At 43.9% G+C, this 20,528-nt stretch overlaps 1 protein-coding gene across 20 annotated transcripts in view; it reads left to right on the forward strand.

Annotated features, from left to right (window-relative positions):
- LPP (LIM domain containing preferred translocation partner in lipoma) overlaps window positions 1–20,528 on the forward strand; it is a 369,106-nt gene that overhangs the window by 132,137 nt on the left and 216,441 nt on the right. For 19 of the 20 annotated variants that reach the window (XM_026070809.1, XM_026070806.1, XM_026070811.1 and 16 more), the window contains one exon: window positions 7,886–8,087. In XM_026070809.1, coding sequence (XP_025926594.1) covers window positions 7,895–8,087 — 193 coding nt within the window. In that variant the 5' untranslated portion in view covers window positions 7,886–7,894. Of the gene's footprint in view, window positions 1–903; window positions 1,010–7,885; window positions 8,088–20,528 lie in introns of all 20 variants that reach the window. The other variant, XM_026070817.1, reaches the window with a different exon arrangement.

Raw genomic sequence — 20,528 nt, forward strand, 5'->3', positions numbered from 1 at the left:
AAGACCTCTAATGAGACCTCCTCTTTTGGAGGCTGCAAGAAATGGGAAAGCTCCATGGCTGTAGGCCACTGGCCATAAATGGAGAAATAAATTCACTTAACATTCAGAGGGAAACAGTGCCAAGAGAAACAAGCAGCTGTAGGAGTTTATAGAGAGCAAATCTCTTTGGTCAGCCTCCATTACTAGTTTTGGTTGATTAGTGGAGTGGAGATGATAAGGACAAAGCAAAGAACTGTGTTTCAGCAGAGCATTTGGGTTCCTGCTTTTGGGAATACCAGGCCAAAAAAAAAAAAAAAAAAGGAAGACAAATGAGCTTAGAGTAGAATGGTCCTGTCTTGTGGACTACACCTTTGTAACTAAAAGGGGCAATGTGGGACATGGTTTTGCATCAGGAAGAGTGTCTCCTTGGTTCAGTGCTAGAACTTGTCTTTAAAACTCAACTGGAAGATGAACTGAAGTCAAAAGTTTTCTCTTCGAGTCCTGTTGCACGGATGGGAGAGTGGGGAGAACTGTTTGCCTTTTTACATTTGGCAGTTTTAAGCCCTCAGAGATGAACTTTGGTTATCCAGGGCAGGGGATGTCTTGACTGTGTTCCTGAATGGTATCAAAAATAAGCCTCAGGAGAGTTTCCAGCTGCATCTAGTGTCAGTGAATAAAGTACTGGCCTCCTTGTATCTGGTCAGCCCCTTGGTGTCAGGAGTCGTGGTTAGCTGTGCATAGATAATAACAAGATAGAGCATTATAGACCTAAATCTAGCCAGTGGATTTAAGAAGGAGTATGACGGAAGATAGAGCAGACTGTCTGCAAGCGCAGACTGTGGTTGCTGTTTTTTTATTAAACACTGTTGCTACCTTCTATGAAGCATTAGCTTAATTAACTAAGGGACAAATTCTTCTGTTTAGGCAAAGTCCATCAACATCTGAGGAGTGTTTGGTCCATGTTGCAAGTATGAAGATGAAGATTTATTTGAGTACAGTGTAATCACAGAAAAAACAGACTGTTTCAGAGGTGAATACACTAACAGTTTCAGGAGTAGACAAATTGGTGCTCTACCCTTCAATTGCTTATTTGATATGAAGCTAAATTGACTTGGAACCCTCTTTGTTTTACCCTTCCTTTTCAAAGGTGAATGACATCCTGTAATTAAAAGCAAAAACAAGCACTTATGCACACATGTTTAAAAAAAAAAAAAAGTGTCAGGTTTTTGTTATTGACTAGTGTTATGCTCTATTGATATTCCTGGTCTGACATTTTTAGATAATGTGGTCTCATCTTGGGGTTCGTGGATTCCAGTTCCTCTGCTGCGGTGTATTCTTTTATGGTTACAATTTTCTGAACTTACGGCATTACGTTTTCCTAATGATAGAACCATAGCACACTGTTCTCTTTATTTATGCAGCTTGATTTCATTCTTTGCTCTTAATGTTATTTATCATGGCTAGTCCAGTAGCATCCTTTACCTCCAAAAGTAGGTGATGACTAATGCTTCCAAGGAAGGAAGGATAACAGAACCTTGGGCAGCCACAGCTGATGGACAGTATGGTTTTTGCCTTTGATACTATTCATTGCTTTCACCCTTCCATTTTAAGTTACCATTCTTGGAAAAATGGATCTTATGCTGGCATCCACCATTTCAGAAAAGCTTGGTGAAAAATTGGAGAGAGTTCAGATTAAATATACATGAATGAATCAAGAAGAATGTATTTTATACCGTGAGTTTAATTGATACTTAATTTAAGTGTTTTGATTTAATTTAACCAATGACCTGGCTGCGTTCTGAAACTGCATAAGGAAAAGAGGCAGTTCTGTAAAGCAGATGACAGGAGTGTAACAAAATCTAATGGTTGGAAGCAGAGCTACATAATTTTAAACCAGACATAACAGAGAAGCTTTAATTATGATGCTTGATTGCCTGCCTGAACATTTTACCTAATGCCATGGTGGATTCTCCATTACTTGCATTCTTCAGTTAAGACTGTATGTCTTTCTAAAGGATATTCTTTAGCTCAACAAAAGCTTGCTGGAGAAATAGCTGAGCAGGGTTCTGCTTGCCCTGCACAATGCAGAGAGCTGGACAAGACGGTCAACAGGACTCCAAAAGCTGTGACAGAATGAAACTTTAGGAGGGGTTTGTGTGGGACAGGGACAGTGAATTTGGGAAAGAGGTGTTGCCAAAGTGTTCAATGAGTAAGGAGTGGCAGGAAAAAGTTGTAGCAGCAGGCTCCAGAAAGGAAGTGTTGAGTTACTCCTGACTGAGAGCAGTGGCTCTCTGTGTGAGAGAGAGAGGCAGAAATGCAGACGACTTCTGCAAAACAGTGGGAGGGAGGCTCTGACTTTGATATCAAGAGGTTTACTGTTGCTGTAGGAGGATTCCTGGGGGCACAGGCTCTGATGACAAAGATCATTCCAGCCTGGCTATGTTAAATGTTGGCTGGCTTGATTTATTCAGGTTTGCTAGGAAGGGACTCGTTGAAGGGAAACCATGCCTGACGAATGATTTGCTTGGAGCAGAAATATGGGCGCAATCGTAAATCTGATCTGCAGTTTAACTTTTCAGTGAAAGCTCTATGGACCAGCTATTGGCTTGAGCAGCAGAGGGATCAGGCCCTTAATGCATTACATTTGGCATTTTGGCATGCAGAAGTAGCAATAGCTCGCTTGGCCAGCAAAAGGTTGATAAGCTGCAGTTTTCTCCATTGGAGGCTTTTTTTTTTTTTTTTTTTTTTTTTTTTGGCAAACCAAAGTGATTCACATTGGGTCTGGTGGTTTTTCACTCCATCCACTATTACCTTAGAAGAAGGAACTTGCTGTGTTTTCCCCTCGGTAATGGATAAGGCAGCTCCATCTGTGACAAGCAATGCTAGCGGATGTGCTTCACCTCATTATCCCCCACCAGTTTGCATGCTCCCAGTATCTTTTTTCTGGTCCTGCTTGTTTCAATGGTTCATCCATCTTGATGCTCCCTTCATTATGTTTTCCCTGTTCCTTGTTTCTCTTTAGCTTGCAATATCCAATATGGCATGATCCTTTTATTCTCTGAGTTCCTCAGTGATTTTAGCCTTCTTCCAGCTACTGACTTTTGCAATCCTCCACATCCAACATCTGGCTAAAAATACTGTTTATTGTAGAACTGGCAGAAATAACTTTTTGGAAGGAAACACCTGTAGGATAAAAATGAAATGTGCACTTGCTGATTATGTTTACTGGCTAGCCAGAAGAGCATTGCCTCTATCTGTTGGAGAGTCTTGGTCTGAGTGCAGGAGCCAGGATGATGCAGGATGCAGTGGCCTGTTTAGGAATAGGTTTAGAGTAAGAGGATTGATTATAAGCACAAGTTGCCCTGTGCTGTTTTGGTTGCAGGTCCCCGTCACAAAATCTCCACCTGTTTTGYTCCAAAGTTGTTACTAACTGAAAGGAAAAAAAAAAAATTACAGGGAACCACTGACAGCTTCATCTAAATTGGCAGAGTACTCCATATGGAGAAGCATGCATGGAGAAGTGGGGTGCTGTGGCTCATCTGCATGCCACTGTCCCTTAAATTGCCTTGTTCTTGGCCTTTTACCCTAGGTACACTGTTGCATGCACTGAAAACATGAAAAGTGGTGGAAAAATCAAAACAAAACCAGAAGTTTAGCTTCAGCTGTTGAAAAGAGAATGGGTCATTTTCCTTTTTTATGGTCTTGCAAAGAAGCTGGGCTAAATTTAATTGAGGCTGGGGAACTGGGGCTGGAACAGACAAGGAAAAGGGAACTTATTGGAAATATTGTCAAAGCACAGATAGCAAAAACAAGTGCCAACAAATACACATCAGAAAATGAGAGGGGGAGAAAAAGAAAAGGCTAACAGGAAAACAATTAGAAAACCCCACCAAAACAAATGCTTTAGAGAATAGCTGGTATGGAGTTGCATGCCAGCTTACAGTCAGCAACTGAGATACACCTGTGTGGTCTTCACACTCCCAAACTGCCCCTAAGTGCTCTCTGCCCCTTACTCTTGTTCACTGAGATGTCAGATCATCTTCGGCCACCCCAACACTGTGCAACCTGGCTACCAAATCTCCTGATGCATGCTTTACTCAGCCCACCCATGCCATGAACCTGGCAGACCATAAGAGCTCAGTGGGACCAAGGCATGTTAGTGTACTGCCTGAGAGATGGTTAAGGAACAGCTAGGGAGCTGCCAGAATAGGAATGATGGTAATTGTCTAGGCTGAGGCTGTTTGCTTTGAATCAGTATGGAGGTAATGGCCATGGTCCTAGGGCGCTCAGTGCTGCAGGGCAGTCTTTCATATGAGATGTCAAGCAAGGGGCTGAAAACCTGCCCAAATGCAACTCCTGGACACATTTAGCAATGGGGAAGATGGAGTTGTCTTTGGATGCGATGAGAAAGCAGAGTGCAGAGTTGTCCTGTTTAGCTCTTAAAGCTGAGTGCCTTCTGTGCTTTCTCTTCTTAAAACCTAAGGAGTTGCCTGAGTTTTATTGCTGTGTTTTACATTTTTGAAGGATACGGGAGGAGGAGGTGGCAGGGTAGGTGAGCCTTTTTGCTCTAGTGGCAGTTGTTGTCTCGTTCCATGAGTGCTGCTGTGGCTGACAGGAAGAACCAGGCTGATGGAAGTGCGGTTCACATGCCCTCCTCCCCCGCTGTCACGACTGGTTTGCTCTCCAGCCCTGTGGGAAGGACCTGCCTTTCACTTCTTGCTTTGAGAATGATGCTTCTCACTGTTAACATGAGGTCGGCCAGCAGCCGTATGTGGGAGGGAAAGTCACCTCGTTCCTTGTAACTCAGCCTTAGCAGAGCTATCCCAAGGGGGAACTGCGAGAGACGATGGTTGCCCTTCTCCACTGTGCTGCTGCCACGCTCCCAGCTGCCTCATTTCAAGCCATTTGCTCTGTGCAGGCCCCTGTTGGCTTCCTTGCACTGACATCAGGTGTCCCATGCAATGGACTCCTCCTCCAGCAGTAGGGATCGCAAACCAGCCATGCTCACACTGAGTGGATCATACTGCACTAGGAGGATGAACCACATGCTTTGAGTCTGATGCTTGGCACTTGCCAGCCCCTCTCCCATGCAAAGAGCAATGGAGGTGGAAGATGACCTCAAATTTCCTAGCTCCCAGTCTGGGGTTCAGACTGTGGACTGTCCATCCTTTGCAGGCTTTAAGTAGAAATGACTCCTAAGATAGGAAACTTGTTACCGGAAGTAAACTTATTAGGCTGAAACGAACAAACATCTATATACGTGAGCTTTTAACAAGCACTGCTGTTAACTGGAGATACTATCCCCATGCTACCATGTGGAGACCTAGCTTGTTTTGCCCATACTGACTCAGCATTACTTTCTAATAGCAAATGGCTAGGACAAGATTATCATTATAGGATGCCGTTGGACTGCTTTCCCAGGTTTATGTCTTAAGAGTAACCCTTGTTGTCTTTGATAAAGGACTTTCCTGGTTTTGCTCTCCGTGTGGCTTGTAGGATGCAGATGCTATTGTGGGAGAATGGTTAAGCGAGAGAGGGCATGATCTCTTAGAAGTGAGCAATCCTGCCTTCATGATGAAGGGAGGATCCCATGGCTATGTGAACTGTCCTTGAGCATTCCTAGACCATTACAGAAGGGGAAGGCAAGTAGTGGTAAACAAGTAAAGGAGGGGGCTGACAAGCCCCTCCACGTGAACAGCAACTTTGCACCAATCGTGTATTCGCTTTAGGCACGTGAACAGACTGTAAACCAATCATACAGCTATTGCTAGTGCATGCTTATTGCTTGTCTATATATACTCTGTGTAAGCTCTAATAAAGGGAGAACGACCATACTCATATTGAGACTCATCGTTACTCCGGGTCCGTCCCCCCACTCCGACATCTGGTAGCAGAGGATGGTTTATTTCCGTGACTACCGACACTTTGTCCGCCAGGATGAGTTTGGAAAACAGTTCTGCACCTTAACCCCCACAACTCAGTCTTGGCATCTCTAGTGATAACTGAGCACAAATTAGGAGAAGGGGGAAATGAAATGTGATGTCCTGCTTTATTTGTCTAGGTAGAATTAAATGCACTATCAGATATACATTCTTCCTGCCTAAATGTTCCATGTAATGCTGGGGGCTGGCTGCGGAACTCAAATGTTATTTGTTTGTCTGGGAAGCATGTATGCATGGAAGTGTTAACTTTGAAGCACCAAGCATAAGTCCTGGTAGGCATGGGGGGTGATCCTTTAGTCTCATTCCTGAGTGGTATCAACGAGAAGATATTTGTATCATCTCTCTGTTGATGATAGGTGGCAGAGCTGACAAGATCAGCCACACACTTACTTTCAGATTTTAAGCGCTGACCTTTAGCTGGCTTATGTGGCTGCTTTTCTGGTCTTATGAAATACCTTCCTGTGAGACATTCAGATAGATGGCTGCATGCATGACCGCGAAGCTGTGTCAGAATAGCTAGAGAGTTGTAATGCTACAGGGTTCGGTAATGACTTCACTCCAAGATGGTGTACACCTGCCAGAAGCCACCCTTTATCTGTCCCCATTCCCCTTCCCCATCCTTAGCTCGGAGGACAATCCACACCAGTTAATAAAATCCTTTGCTGCCAGGCTCAACAGAGGTAGGACTCTCTTTTCCGTCTCTGCCCTGGCAGAATGCACTTGCTGCTGCAGCTGGAGACCACCTCTTTGCAAACCCAGCAGTGACTCTTCTTTGTTGTGTTGTTCCCAGCTGGAAATGCTTTTACATGACAGCAGTCAGCCGATGTCTTCCCTGGCCCTTTGCAGTCACTGCACTTCTCCATGCTTTTTGACTGAAACAAATCTTTCCAGATCAAGACCCAGCTGCCTGCTGGTTTCAATATCCTTGTGGAGTCCTCCTAACATCAATTCAGAGCACAACAGGGCACTCGGGGACTGCAAAATTCATGGTGTCTTCTGTTTTTTGTGGGAATGCCTTTCACAGGCATGCGGGGTCTTCATTTCCTCACTGTAGCTCAAATCCCGCTTAGAGGGATAATTCCTGAAGGTACTGTAGGACCATCACTGTTACCTGACGACTGTGACTTTTGCGTGATGAAAAGTGCTTGTTTATTGCAGTTAAGGCCATTATGAACAGGTATTTTATGGACAATGTTTTCAGCTGCATCTAAGTCCAGTTCTCAAAAGTGATGTAGGCTTTTAAAAGGCCAAAGCCAAGATTGTCATAAATAAGTAATAATTTGGGCTGCCTCTGTTTTCTGTTACGCAAGTTGAGACATCTAAAAGGAGCCTGGTTGTCAGCGGTTGTGGGTTTCTGGCATTTTTTCAAAATTGGCATGCTTTTAAAATATCTGAAGCTGGGCATTCAAAAATGGAGGCATCAAGAATGATTAGCTACTTTTGAAAACCTTTTTCTTAAAAGTTTAAATGGAAGTCGGTGGGATGTGGGGTCCTAAATGACGTGAAAAAGTGCTAAAGTCATGTAAGGTGCATTTTGGAAGTGTTTCTGCCCAAGTGTAGCGACACTTGTCCCCATAGCACCTTCACCATTGTTGATTAATGTACTCACAAAAGCCCCATAGGACAAAGCAAATATATCACCATTATGCTGATAGATGGTGGAACTGATAAGCTTCTCCAAGGTATCAGCCTGCCTCAACTTTGGATTGAAGAGTAAAATAACATCACTTTCTGCTGATATCACTGGCAAACTGATCAGTACCTACTGGGGAAAGAAGGACAGATTTGTATTTTAAGCCCTATACAGAAATACCGATATGTTTAAAGATAAGCATGCAAAGCTCAACATATTAAAGGATTTTGTTTAATTTTATAAATCAGCAAAGTGGTAGGTTTTGCACCTGTTATTTCTTCAGCCTAAATCTCCAGTGTATGTGTGTGATTCTTTTTGTCTCTCCTCTCAGATCTGAATCATGTCTCACCCATCCTGGTTGCCACCCAAGAGTACCAACGACCCTGTTGGTCACGTTACTGCAAGGATGGAGACCACACATGCCTTTGGGACTCCCAGCATCTCAGTATCCACCCAGCAGACACCAAAGAAATTTGCACCTGTTGTTGCCCCCAAGCCAAAGTACAACCCGTACAAGCAACCAGGAGGTGATGGTAAGGATGTTTTGTAGGGAAAAAAACACACCTGTATAATTAAGGGGAATTAACCTCTGACGTAAGCTGTTCTTGGCTTGCTCTTGGTTGATGGGTTTGTGGGAGCCTTTCTGTTTCAGATCATTCAAATCAAGACAAATCTGAAGGTATCTTTTACCCTTGCTCCAGATAGCTACCCTCATGTTAGGTGCAGGGGTGTTATAAAGGGTAAGTAGGGGACAGATCTTACTTGACTTTAATGGAAGCAGCTGTCCTATCTCTAAAACTGATACTTTTCAAGGAGTTTTTGTTTGTTTGGTGTGTATTGATCCAAGGAGCTGTGACTTGAACAGCCTTTTCAGTATTACTACTTTCATCCCAGCCCAATTTTTTGCAAAAGTGGGATGAGTCGGGGGTATGGGTAGGTTTGGGATGACAGGGCATGGGTTTAGCAAAATGGCTTTAAGAGTACTTTGTCTCCAGCCTGTCAGTTTGATTCAGCTTTACTTTTGTTCTTTTTCCTCTATTGTGGCAGGCTTTTGAATATGGAATAATTTAATGATGTAATATGTGGATATTTATGTGACCATCACAATAGCCTCTGGAGATGTTATGTTAGTAAAACAATAGCCTACCAATCACCATGCTTTGGCCCTGCTCTACCTCCTGCTTTAAAAGTCCTCCACTCATCGTGCAGTCAGATGCTGGAGCAGCAAGCGCTGGAGTTGGGTTCCTGTGCTGTGGGCAAGCAGAGGGAGGGATTTCCCACCAGCGGGAACATGCTGCTGGGAGCGCGTCTGGGTTCACAATAAGAAAGCTGCCAGTAGAAACACCCTGGCTGCCCTTAAGTGATGGGGAGAGAGTGCGTGACCAAGCCTTCCCTCAGTAGATGCGAACGCAGGGATTTCAGGAAAGAGTGGGAGCTGTCTTTGCAAAGTAGTGACCTTTCTATTCCAGGTATTTTTCTGTGGTCAGACCTGGATGGAAAACTCTTCTCTCTCCTCTTTGCCACCCTCCCCCCTAAAAAAAATTAACTGTATTCAAGAAAATTGCAAAACAAACTTTTGATTTTCAGTTTCAGATGCTCTGCTTTCTTCCATCTCCACTTTTTGCTATTTTGTGCTGAGTGCAATAAGATTAATGATGTCTGCTATATTTTTTTTTTCTCACCTTTTTCAACTCTGCATCTTTTCAAGGCTTACTCATTTTCAGGAAAACTACAGAATAATGAAAAGGAGAAAGAAAAACAAAGTAGCCTGTTAATAGGCTAATCTCTCACTTGAGCAATTTCCTGAAGTTAAGGACGTTTTATAAGAAAGTTGGAAAATCCTGACTGGTATTTCATTTTTTTTCCTCTGCCACTCTAACTTCAGAGAATTCAGAACAAAAAAAGAAAATGTGTTGGAGGGGAAAAGCTCAGTCATATGCACCTGTTCTGCTGCCTTCAGTAACAAGACATTAGCGAGTAAGAGGAAGAGAAAGACATTTGGAATTAAAAGTAAAAATAATCCATTTCTGGAGTGCAATAAAAATGTCATTTTCAAATTGGAATTGGAAATACTTATATTTTAAATTCTCCTAAAATTTAAAATAATAACTGAAAATGACATTTTTTACCTGGGAAAACTATTGTTGATCAGCCACTATTTTTTGTCAAAAATGTCAGGGTGCTCTAATTGTGTGTGTTTTAATGATTGTAGATTTGATTATATGTGACTCAGGAACATTATCATCTTCTACAAAATTCTTTGTTTCTTGGCATTTGGGGAAGGAAGAATTCTATAAGAACAGACCAACACCCAAGTATTGCAGGCTGTGAAGGGAGAGACGAGGCTACACAAATATTTCTTATGGAACATTGACTATCCAGCCCTATAAGAAGCTGAGCATTTTGAGGTTTGTTAAAAAACAGGAGGTTTTGATAATTCACAGGAGGCATTTGCTGTTTTTTCAGTGTCAATCCCTGGCCTTGTCTGATTTGGGGCTTTTGGAGATCACGTCATCATTTGACAAGCCTTGAAGAGCTAAGTGATGGCAAAGATCTAGTCAGGGACCAGCTTAGTGGTTTGACAGTAGTACCTCCACCTTAAATTAATCCACTTTCAAAAGGTGACATGTTGCTAGTTGGTGTCAGCAGCCAGTCCAAAGCCGTTAGCCCCATCATATATAAACCTAAGAACATTAGACTTCTGGGATCTGGCAGGCGAGGAGGGACAGCAAGAGAATATTTAGCCCAACATGCCTCATTCACTTTTTATGGCTCTGTTGTCTCCTCCAGGCTCCCTAATTGTTTCTTCAATGACCTCAGTTGTTTTTGCAGCAATGATTCAGCCTGGGAGGCAGCTCCGTGCCCCACTGGTTCCCTCCGTAAAGCAACACTGCTCATCATTTTGCTTGAATTTGTTCTCCCCTTGCCAGGGGTCTTTCCCATCTGGCTTGCCACGAGCCTGGGAGAAGAGGAGCTGCAGCTCCCCATTGATCTCTGATATATTTTCAGCCTCTCACCCGTCCATGGCTTCTGTGGAGGAGCATTTGCTTTMCTGGACGCTCGAGCGTAACACGCTGCGCAAAGTTGTTCTGCTAAAGATGAATGAGATCAGAGGCACCGTGCGAGCGAAGGGCTGTCCCATGGCTGTAATGGCACATAAAGCGGCCACACAAATCATGGCCTGGCACATCGTTTCCTGCCTAATCAGTGTCACCAAAGTCAATTACCCACTCAAAAGAGGCTGCAGGGGCAATATCAGGGAATCTCTCCGGGAGACCAGCAAATACTGTTCTCAGTAGTTTCTTCAGATTGTTGCTTTTAACACTGGGGAGAATGTGTCCTCTGGCCTCGCGTTTCTGAATTGTTATTTTGTAGGCATGTCATTTGCACAGAGCGGGTCCGTTCAGTGATCCCATTTGTGCTTTTTTTTCTTGAATACATTGAAAATTCTGGGGAAGGGCACTCAAGTGACAGGCTTGTGAATTGGGCTTCTGTCCGTGCAGCAAGGGAACGGCAGTACCCCCTCCTCTCCAAGGCCTCTGCAGCTGCACCCTGATGCTTCTTTGGTGGTATTACCTTGGTTTCTCCTAGTGCTGTCCTATACTTTCTCACCTTGAATTTTATTTTTTCCTGACATCTGCCTCGACATCACTTCACAGGCACAAGAATCAGACAGGAGGTACTAATTAGAAGATACTCAATAGAATTTAAAACAAGCTAGAAATGGTTAAATGACTAAAAAGAAAATGAAATAGAAGCAGCCAGTGGTTTAAAAACCAGCAGCATTTTAATGTGACTGGAAGCAGTCAAGATGTGCATGTTTTAGACTAGGTAAGTGAGCAATTTTCTCAGAGTTGCCAGCCCCCTTTCCTTGCTGTTTGTTACACTGACTTGCTGCAACTTGTTTTAAGCTAGATTTGTCAATCCATCAAAGCAGAGACTCTGTCTTGTTGTCACAGGGATCTGTTTGGGGGCCTCTGGGTATGACTATAATAATAGTAATAACAACACAGCTCTGATTAATGTGCTGCATAAGTTTCTGCTGCATGGCTAGCTGGAGAGGCGGGCACAGCTGTGTTTTTATAAGTCCTACAAACGTTGGACCAGACCTCCATGTGCTAAGGCCGTGGTCTGGGCTCGGTTCTCCRTAGGATTTAGTGCTGGCATTCCCTGTTGTGACAGTTTGGAGGCAATTAATGTTACTCACCTGAAATACTCCCTCTGGGTGCCTGGGGAGGGCTGGGATCTCCAGTGGGGATCTGTCCCTCTGCGTTTTAGCCCATTCCCTTTGCAGACAGAAGCGAGTGTCTCTGCCGGTGTTTGGAGCTGCCTGGTCGCGGAGCAACTCTCGTTCCATTGCGGGGGAGCTGTGTTGGCATGGTGTTGTGCTGGGGCTCATCTGCTCCGAGCTCCGTCCATATGTTGCCTCCCCGGCAGTCTCGCTGCTGCAGGTTGCAATTCTCTCTCTTCGACTCTTCCTCCCAAGCTCAGGAGAGAGGGAGGCGTTTTCCTTTTCCCTCATCTCCCTTTTAGCTCTCTACAGCAAGGTGCCATAAATCACTGTGCTCTCTTTATACGTGGGAAGAGTCACTGCTAGAGTCTATGTTTTCAATAAGCTCAACCCAAGGGCGCAAACATTTCTGTTCAGCGTGGGCCTGATCCTGGGAGGTGTAAGCGCTGAAATCTCTGAGATGTGCAGGTSCCCAACATCCTACACATCTCTGTATTTACCTTACAGAGGGAGAAGAGCTGTTTAAGCTAAAGGAAGATGTTTTTGTACAAGAAAAACAAGTGTGTGTGGGGAGGAAACCTAGCTGCAAATGAGATAGGCTGGAAATCAAAATTAGATTTCCAGACATTCAAGCAGCAAGGCTCTAAAAGATCCTCCTGAGACGAGCATTGGGGTGGAGAATGTAGATGGCCTTTGAATGGAGCTGGATGTGTTTGTGGAGGAGAATTCTCCATGCTGGGAGAAGATGCGTCCTGAGGTGGTTGAGGCCTCCTCAAGTCCTGTGTTCAGCCAAGTCTTGTGTTTGGCTCCTTTCTCTGTGCCCACGTGCATTTGATGCTACCTGTCTCCTTCCTCTGTTCCTCACAGTCACCGTCAAGCAACATGCATTGGACTCTTCCTCTATCCTCATTGACTGAAAAAATCTCTAAGCAAAATAATGCCTTCTTTCAAGAAAACAGTATTATTCTTGTGTTTGGTGCAACTTCTGTTGGTTTTTACAGTCCTGTTTTCTCTAGAAGCATGTAGCAAGCTCCTGTGCATGAGTATGTGTATGTGCTGCTGCTGGTAGGGATGAGAGATCACTGGGTTTTAAGTGAGCTGCAGCAGCCAAGAGCGTCCCAAAGAGGGAAATGAGTGAAGAATATTTCTCACCTGAGCTGTCAATTCAAGTGGGCTTTCTTTCACTGAATGCTGATGGAAGGGTACAATGGGAGGATGGAAGGGCAGGGTGGACTGCCCTCTTCTGTTTCCTTTACAAGTCTTGCCCTTCCTCTTTTCCCTGTCACTTATTTGTCTCCTCCTTTCCAGCTTTTATCCTGAAACTGGTATTTCAGTGTGTTCGACAGAGCTGGGTGCTTGGGGAAATGCTGCCACATGGTTGTTCTCTTCTAAGCTGGGCTTGGGAAGATGAGGAGGATTTATAGCTTGCAGATAAAGCAAATTCCCTTTTCTCCTCCTTCTGTTAGTCCCAGAGAACAGGGCCTCAGCCTCCAGGGCAGACTAAGGAGGGGTTTGGCTCAGAGCAAGGTTGGCATGGACTGATCACTCAGCTTTCTGTGCTGTGGTGGGCCTGGCTCCTCAGTGCTGGCAACTCTTGTGGGGTGACTGCGCAGCTGCATGGCTAGGCTCAGCGTGGCTCGTGGCATGCGCTGTGATCTCCGTCGGCATCTCCTGTGGAAGAGAGTGTGGCTGGCGGTGACTCCAGCCCAGGTTGTACGCTTGCATGCGCTGCAGGAATGGGGGGGTTTGGTGACAGGCACTCTGACACAAGTGCCTCTGCGGCAGGGCCTTGGGGTACGCTGGAACAGTGCCAGGGCTTACAAGGTCGAAATCGGGGGCTTCAGAAACATGTGAACTCTATCGTCAGCCTCAGGTGCTCGGAAGAGGATGAGTCAGGGCTCTTCAGGTCATAAGATGGCTTGAACACAGCAAGAATGTCAGGCTTTGTGGTGTGATTTGCCTTTGGTCAGGATCCTTTTGGTTTCAAGCTTGTTTTCATAACCACAAAAGTTCTTTTCCCCTTCCTTTCCCCTCCCCTCCAAGCAAAACCCCACAGACATGAAGCAGCGCAAGTCCAGGAGAAACACCATGCTAATGCAAATTGAGCATAGCCCACGGGCTCTGGGATGTTGCTCACTGAGCCCTTTGAGGCTACGGGTTTGGGCTTTCCATTGCAGCATTTACGAGCACTGCTGCAGCTCGCTGGGGATCCAGTAGAGCTAATAGTCCCATGAGACATGGTCACTTGAAGGGGAATCAGGGAGCTTTGATGGAGGCAGGGAAGGGGAATGAGTCTGTCCTAGCCTACTGGGAAATATTGGATCATTACTTGGAACCCGGTCTCCTGTTCCTGACAAAAGATGGCCAGTTTTGCTCCCAGGCACTTCTCGGGATGGGAGTTGCCAGAGAGTAGAGTGGGAAGACTCTCAAGGAGAAAAAAAAGCTGATGGGAACAACCCCATAAGGCAAAGAGATGAGAAAACAAATGTGGCTGGGGAAGAACAATCAATGACAATAAAGCCTGCAGCTTTGTGTGGAGGACAATACTCCAAAGCAGGAGTGTCCCTAGGATAAGAGATGTTGATATGTACACCTTTGGATGAAAAATACCACCTTGCTAAGAAACATGGTTGAAGGCCTCCATTTCTGTTGAACTTGCTGTTAAAGAAACCAAGTTCCTCATATTCTTAGAGTATGTTTCATTCATAGAGATTGGTGAGTCATGTTTCCCAAACTAATACCATAGTGCCTGAGACAGCTACCATAGTGCCAGCCCTTGCCAGAAAGGGCTGTGCAGACAAAGAGTGTCCCAGAACAATCACATAGTTTATGGGGCCTCAGAGCACTTGGACATGCTTTCCTTCCATGCTTTCAGAGGCTCTGAGGACATACTTTGCATAATTACCCACTTTAGTTTGCGCTGCTGGGTCCATCTAAATACAATAGTTATCAGTGCTGATGTCTTTTCCTAGTAATCACCACCTTTGGTGAATATAATACCTGCAAAAGCAGAAACAGTTAATATGGTTTTAATAACAAACTAAATGAAGGGATGAGAATCAAAGCAAGCTCGTCCCTTCTCCTTTCTTTCCCTGGGCTACTTTCAGATATGGTGAATGACAGAAGGCTCATGTGCAGGTCTTCTAGAGGGTTTTTGTTTGTTTGTTTTTTATAAATCATCTCCTTCCATTTAACTTGATTGAAGAACAGGGCTGCAACTCATGAGAGAAGCCAGGATACAAGAGCTGGCTCCAGGGCAAGATTACATAGCTGACACTGCTGTGTATGCCTGAACCGTGCTGATACAGGTTTGCCTGGCCTTGACCCTTTCTGCCCTCCTCCTCTTCATGTATGCGGAGACTCTTTAGCAGTGGCTAATGTATTCTGTGGGGTCTGCTAGTTCATGCTTCTAGTGTCTATCAGGCTGATTTTTATTTCTTTTCTTGTACCCAGATATACCTGGTGGATCTTGTTTACAGCAGCTGCTATCAGTAGTTCTGTCTAATTTTTGAAGGTTCGGTATGGATTTATTGGAAGAGACACTTAGTACTTCAGCTATGCTGTTCCCTACCCTGCAGTCTTGATAATTCATAGAAACTGAACAGGTCTAGAGTCTATTCTGTACTTGGAAAGAGCCCTTAAAGGATAAATCCTGTCTGCCTTGGGAGATTCTGCAGTTTTTTTGTTATCCTGTTTGTGTGTTGGTACAACAGCACAGTGAAGAGTAAACCTTGCTACTGGAAGTGCTATCTTGCACTTGTGAGGCAGAGAGGCATACCTGATCTTGTTAGTGCTTTACATGACTTTTCATGGTGTTTTGTTCCTAGTTGTTGTTAGGATAAGGCTCATGTTCACGAGCAGTGTGCTGTGTGTCAGCTGGGCTCTGGCAATGCTTTGTGTGTGTGCTCAGTCCAAAACTAAGATGAAGTAATGTGATTTAGTTCAACCTTCTTGCATTGCATTAGAAGCAAAGGCTCACTATTTTGCATGTGTTGTGAGTTATGCATATGGACAATTACTGCAGTGCAGATGATGCATGGGAATATGTTGTCACTTGGTTGTTTTGATAGTAAATTGACTCCTAGAAGTTCCAGAAAGTTTCTAGCGGGACCTGGTGGACTGTGCTACCTATCTTGCTCTTCAGCTGTGCCATCAGATAATAAAATTATTGGTGTTCCTGAGAGGGCAGTGTCTTAGTGATGGGACAAAAAAAAGGCTGAGAAATGCTCTAACGCTTTTTTTACTCCCATCGTGCTCTCAGGATTGAGCTTGCAGAGATAAAAAAAAATGTTGTGGGAACTAAGAAGAGGACCGCTACTGTTGTTAATCATTCTGAATGTGCCCAAGCACAGCCCCCACACTGATGCTTATTTTTTAAAGAAAGCTTTTTTAAAAGGAATATTATATACTTTAAAAACCCTTCTTAATCCTTGCTCTTGTTCGTCCATGTGTTTCTTGCACTGAACAAAATGGAGCAAATGAAACAATACTTTATTCATTAGTGTCAGAAATGCATCATCCACAGGCTCTTACGAAATACAGCCAGTGAAAATGAACTTGAAGCTCCAGGCCTCTCTACAGTGGCATTGTTACCTTCTGCACAAGAGCATTTAAACAAAAACAGAGCCCCCAACCCCCCCAGTATAAGCATGACGGTGGGGCTTCCTCATTAAGGGTAGCTTGGGACTGGTTCTGAGCAGCCTTTCGGAAGTCTCCATTGATTTCTCTCTAATGACATCCTCTTCCCTGTTGGTTAAGAAACAAGTGAAACCAGTTGGAGATTTGTGGTGGTTCTCATTTATGTAATAGCGGGTTTAAATCGCCCTAAGCAAGCTGAGCTGTTCTGAAGAAGTGTGAGACATGTTAGTGCCTTTGTGCCCCCAGAGTAGCCCCTCTACTCTGTGGCTCATGAAAAGTTGATGCTGGTTGGACCTACTAGGACCCGGCTGTTGCCCTTCTTGGTGACAAAACATTGGCATCTCTTTCTGCTGTTCCCCTGGCTTTTTGCCTCTGTTCATATCTTGCCACTTTTCTTACACTGAAAGTAAAAGCTCGCCAGATGGAGATGCAGAGAGCTTTGCCCTGTTTTCCACAGCACAGTGACTAGTGTCATGACTTGTGATTCTCACAAGTGTAAATAGTCTGGCTCTGTGCGGTCCCATTGGTTTGATTGCAGTCATCCCAGAATAAGTTACTACTTAAGCTGGATAATAGTGTCTCAATCAGTTTTTTTGCTACAGACAAATACATAGGTCTGTGCTCTTGGTTTTGCTCTCAAGATGAACGTTTTCTTTTCTGAAATATCACCTCTGATAATGGCATTGGGAAAAATGCAACATAAAACAGGTGCATAAAAACTATTATTGAACCGGTATATTTATCTGTAGTTCACAAAATGTCAAGTCAAGCCACCAGGTTTTATTAACAGTTTTAACTGTTTCGTTAGAATTACAAATTTCAGAGGCTTTGGAACATTCACCACTAATTTGGAACTACTTGAATTATTACCTAGCCTTGTTTTTCATTCTGATGAGTGAGATTGTGCTTTTTTTTTTTTTACTAGTTGGTGTCATAAAGCAACCATTACAGTCCTCAGCAGGTAGATTTTTAATTTTTTCTGCCATGCCTATTTTTTTCTCATTTTCTTTTCCTCCTTTCTGTCTGTTCTTCCAAGATACTATATTTAATTTTTCCACTTCATTATTTCAAACATTGAATAGTGATTCATCTTGCAGTGCCCTGTTCTGTGAACCACAATAGTTTGAGTAGAAGAAAGAAAAGGGGCAAAAAAGGGAAGCAGAAAAAGGAGACAGATCTAACATACACTGGAATGGAGAGAAGCCATCTTTTTGTAACTCAAATTGCAAACATCTGTCATCGACTATATCAAACCTACTTTTAAAAAGATATTGTTTTTTCTCTACATAGTTCTAAAAGGCTGTAGTGCCTAATCAAAGCAAGAGAGCAATGTTAATGCTGAAATAGCTTGAATTCAAACAAGCAGCACTTGTCCCTTTTATATTAATCTAAAATTTTAACACCCTCCAGATGCTAGTTCGTTAAGTAATAACAGTTGTTATATGACAGTTAACAGTCAAGTAACGTTTATTTTTTTGCCCTTGTTCACACAATGCAGCTCTCTTATACCCTTAAAACTAACTGTTATAATAAAGGATTATACATATATTTTTTCCTCTTCTCTGCCTAAAGCTTTTTTACTTTGCCAGACAGAGTACTGCTAAGTCAGAACAAGCAATAAATATCTATTGGATTATATTACAGGTTGGTCTAATAAAAGCTTAGAAGAATGAATGAGCAACTCTTCAAGCCACAGAAGCTCTTCTTGTGGCCAAAGAGCAGGCATTTCTGGCAGTGAGCACTGCACAATTACAATTTGGACTAAATTTATGAGGCCTGAAATGCTCTTCATTTAAGCAAAGCACATGGAAATGGACTAGGTGCAGGAGCTGAGGGGTTGGTGAACAGGGCTGAGTCCTGCGGCTCTGACTCCCATGGGGAGAGCAGTTAGCCAGAAGGAGTTGGGATGAACAGTGACCCAGTCTGCTTCCTAATAAACAGACATCGCTATCTACAAATTCCCCCTCTGTTGTCATCTTTAACTAGCATGCATGTTGGAAGGTTGTAGCCAAGGGGAGAAGGTGCAAGCATGCTCTAGAACCTTGCTGGGTGACTTGGGTTGGCACTGGAGTTGCCCTAACACTCTTGGAAGCGGTTAAGTGCAGCGCTGAAGTTGCAGAGCCAGCAATCTCCTGTTTGTTCTTATGATAGCTCTGTGCAAAGAAACACCCATCTCTGCCCAGCTGTGTTGAGTGCTGTGCAGATGGTGGAGGCACTACCTTGCCTCCAGAGAGGAGAGTACTGCCTAGAAGCTGGGACAGAGGGAAAGACTCATTGGTCTTTTTCAGCTCTAATTCCTGCAGTAACGATGACTAAGGAAAGGTTTTGGTTTAGTCTAGACATGACCAAACTTTACTGGAAAGCTCTTCCTAAAGGATGTATCGGTAGCATGGCAAAAAACTCACTGATGCGAGAACTGGAGTTTTTGTTGAGCATTGAATTTATGGGAAATGCTGTGGAGGTAAGGAATAATTATAATAGGGAGGAATTGTATATCTAGGCCACCTCTATTATAAGATCCCTCTTGAAAGATTCGGCAGCTGGCTTTTCTGGACATTCTGCAACAATATTGTACTTTCGTATTGCCGAAGGATGATGCAAATCCATGTTCTGTGAGGGGCTGCCTGTGGCTCCTGCCTCCAGAGTTGCTCCCTGAGCAAGCTGAAGGGAAGAGAAATGAGAGTCAAGAATAGAAAAACGGAGCTTTAACAGTGCTAACATACATGATCTTTTCAAAAGCAGGTTTGATGTAGTCCATGATAGGTGTTTGCAATTTGACTTATAAAAAGTTAATCCTTCATAGGTGTAGACTGACTGGGTGTCTGAGGTAAGTGACTTTGTCGTGATCCATACCAACTGACAGTGGACCCATTCTTCTGTAATGACATCAACGAAATCAGTTTTCCTTGACTTTTTGCCCCACGTGCCCTTCAGCATAAGCTCACAACCTGAGCTTCAAGTTTCCTATCTCATCCCACTCAGCCATGTCATATAGGACCCTTCTGCAAAGGGCGAAGTGCCAGGCCCTAGCCATTTAAGCACACACTGTAAGCGCTTGGGGAAGCCGCACCCTGTGGCTTCCAGGGGACCACAGTGCACTTACCCTTGAACGCATTTCTAGCTGCTTTTCGTGTCCAGAGCGGTACCACTCCGCTCTTCGCAGGACCAAGTCACCTCTCGGCCCCTGAAGCGTCAATGTCAGCTTTACAATGTGCCATTGAATTGTTCAAGGGAATGTGTTAACCCTATGTTGTGTATTTGCAAAGTTTTTGCAGCAGAGTAAAAAGGGATAATAATAGTTTTGGAGCCACTTCCCGGGTAGGATAGGAGGAGGAGTGTTTCTCAATAAGAAGCCATTAACACTGCTCCGGCTGACAGGCAGTGAAACATAGGAGGTAAAAGTCCATTCTTTTCCCTTCCCAGTCCTGTGATTTAAAATGTTTGAACATGCACTTCAGAAGCCAGGGAAGTAAAAGCCCCCAGTTGTGCCAGGAGTCTCTGCAAAGGCCACAGCGAGCGAAGGGGCTGCAGAGTGTTAATACAGTCCATCATTTTGTAACAAGGCCGATGTTCGTGTATGAGCCATGTCAGGCTGTTGTCTGCACGCTGTCTTTGCTGATCACAGTAATCGGGTCATAAGAGAGAGAGAAGTAATAGTGCGTCTCTTAGCAACCAACCCCAGGAGAAAGAGAAAATTACTCAAACAGACTATCCAGCCAGGGGAGTAGAAAGATGAAATTTTCTGAAAGTCTGTTGGAAAGTGCTCAGGGACATCATTCTTTTACGTGTGAGATCCATATAGGCAGAATTCAATGATATTGGACACTTTTTTTTTTTTTGTCATCTCCCTGGTAAACTTTTATTTTTAATTGGCCTTGCAAAAAAAAAAAGGGGATAAAAACGCTCTGAAACAAAAAAAAAATTTTTGAAAAATAGGTAACAGATTTTTGTATTATCTTTAATGGTGCCAGGGAGATGGGAGGAGAGGTCAGCATGTCTCGGGCAAGAGGTGAGGGGAGCCTCTAATCTCTGCATGACTGCTTTGAATGCATCCCGTGTTGGTACTCGTCAAAGCACGCTGCTGTGTCTGCCGACTCCTCGGTGG

Source organism: Apteryx rowi, unplaced genomic scaffold (genome assembly GCF_003343035.1).
Source record: "Apteryx rowi isolate R43461 unplaced genomic scaffold, aptRow1 scaffold_32, whole genome shotgun sequence".
NCBI lineage: Eukaryota > Metazoa > Chordata > Aves > Apterygiformes > Apterygidae > Apteryx > Apteryx rowi.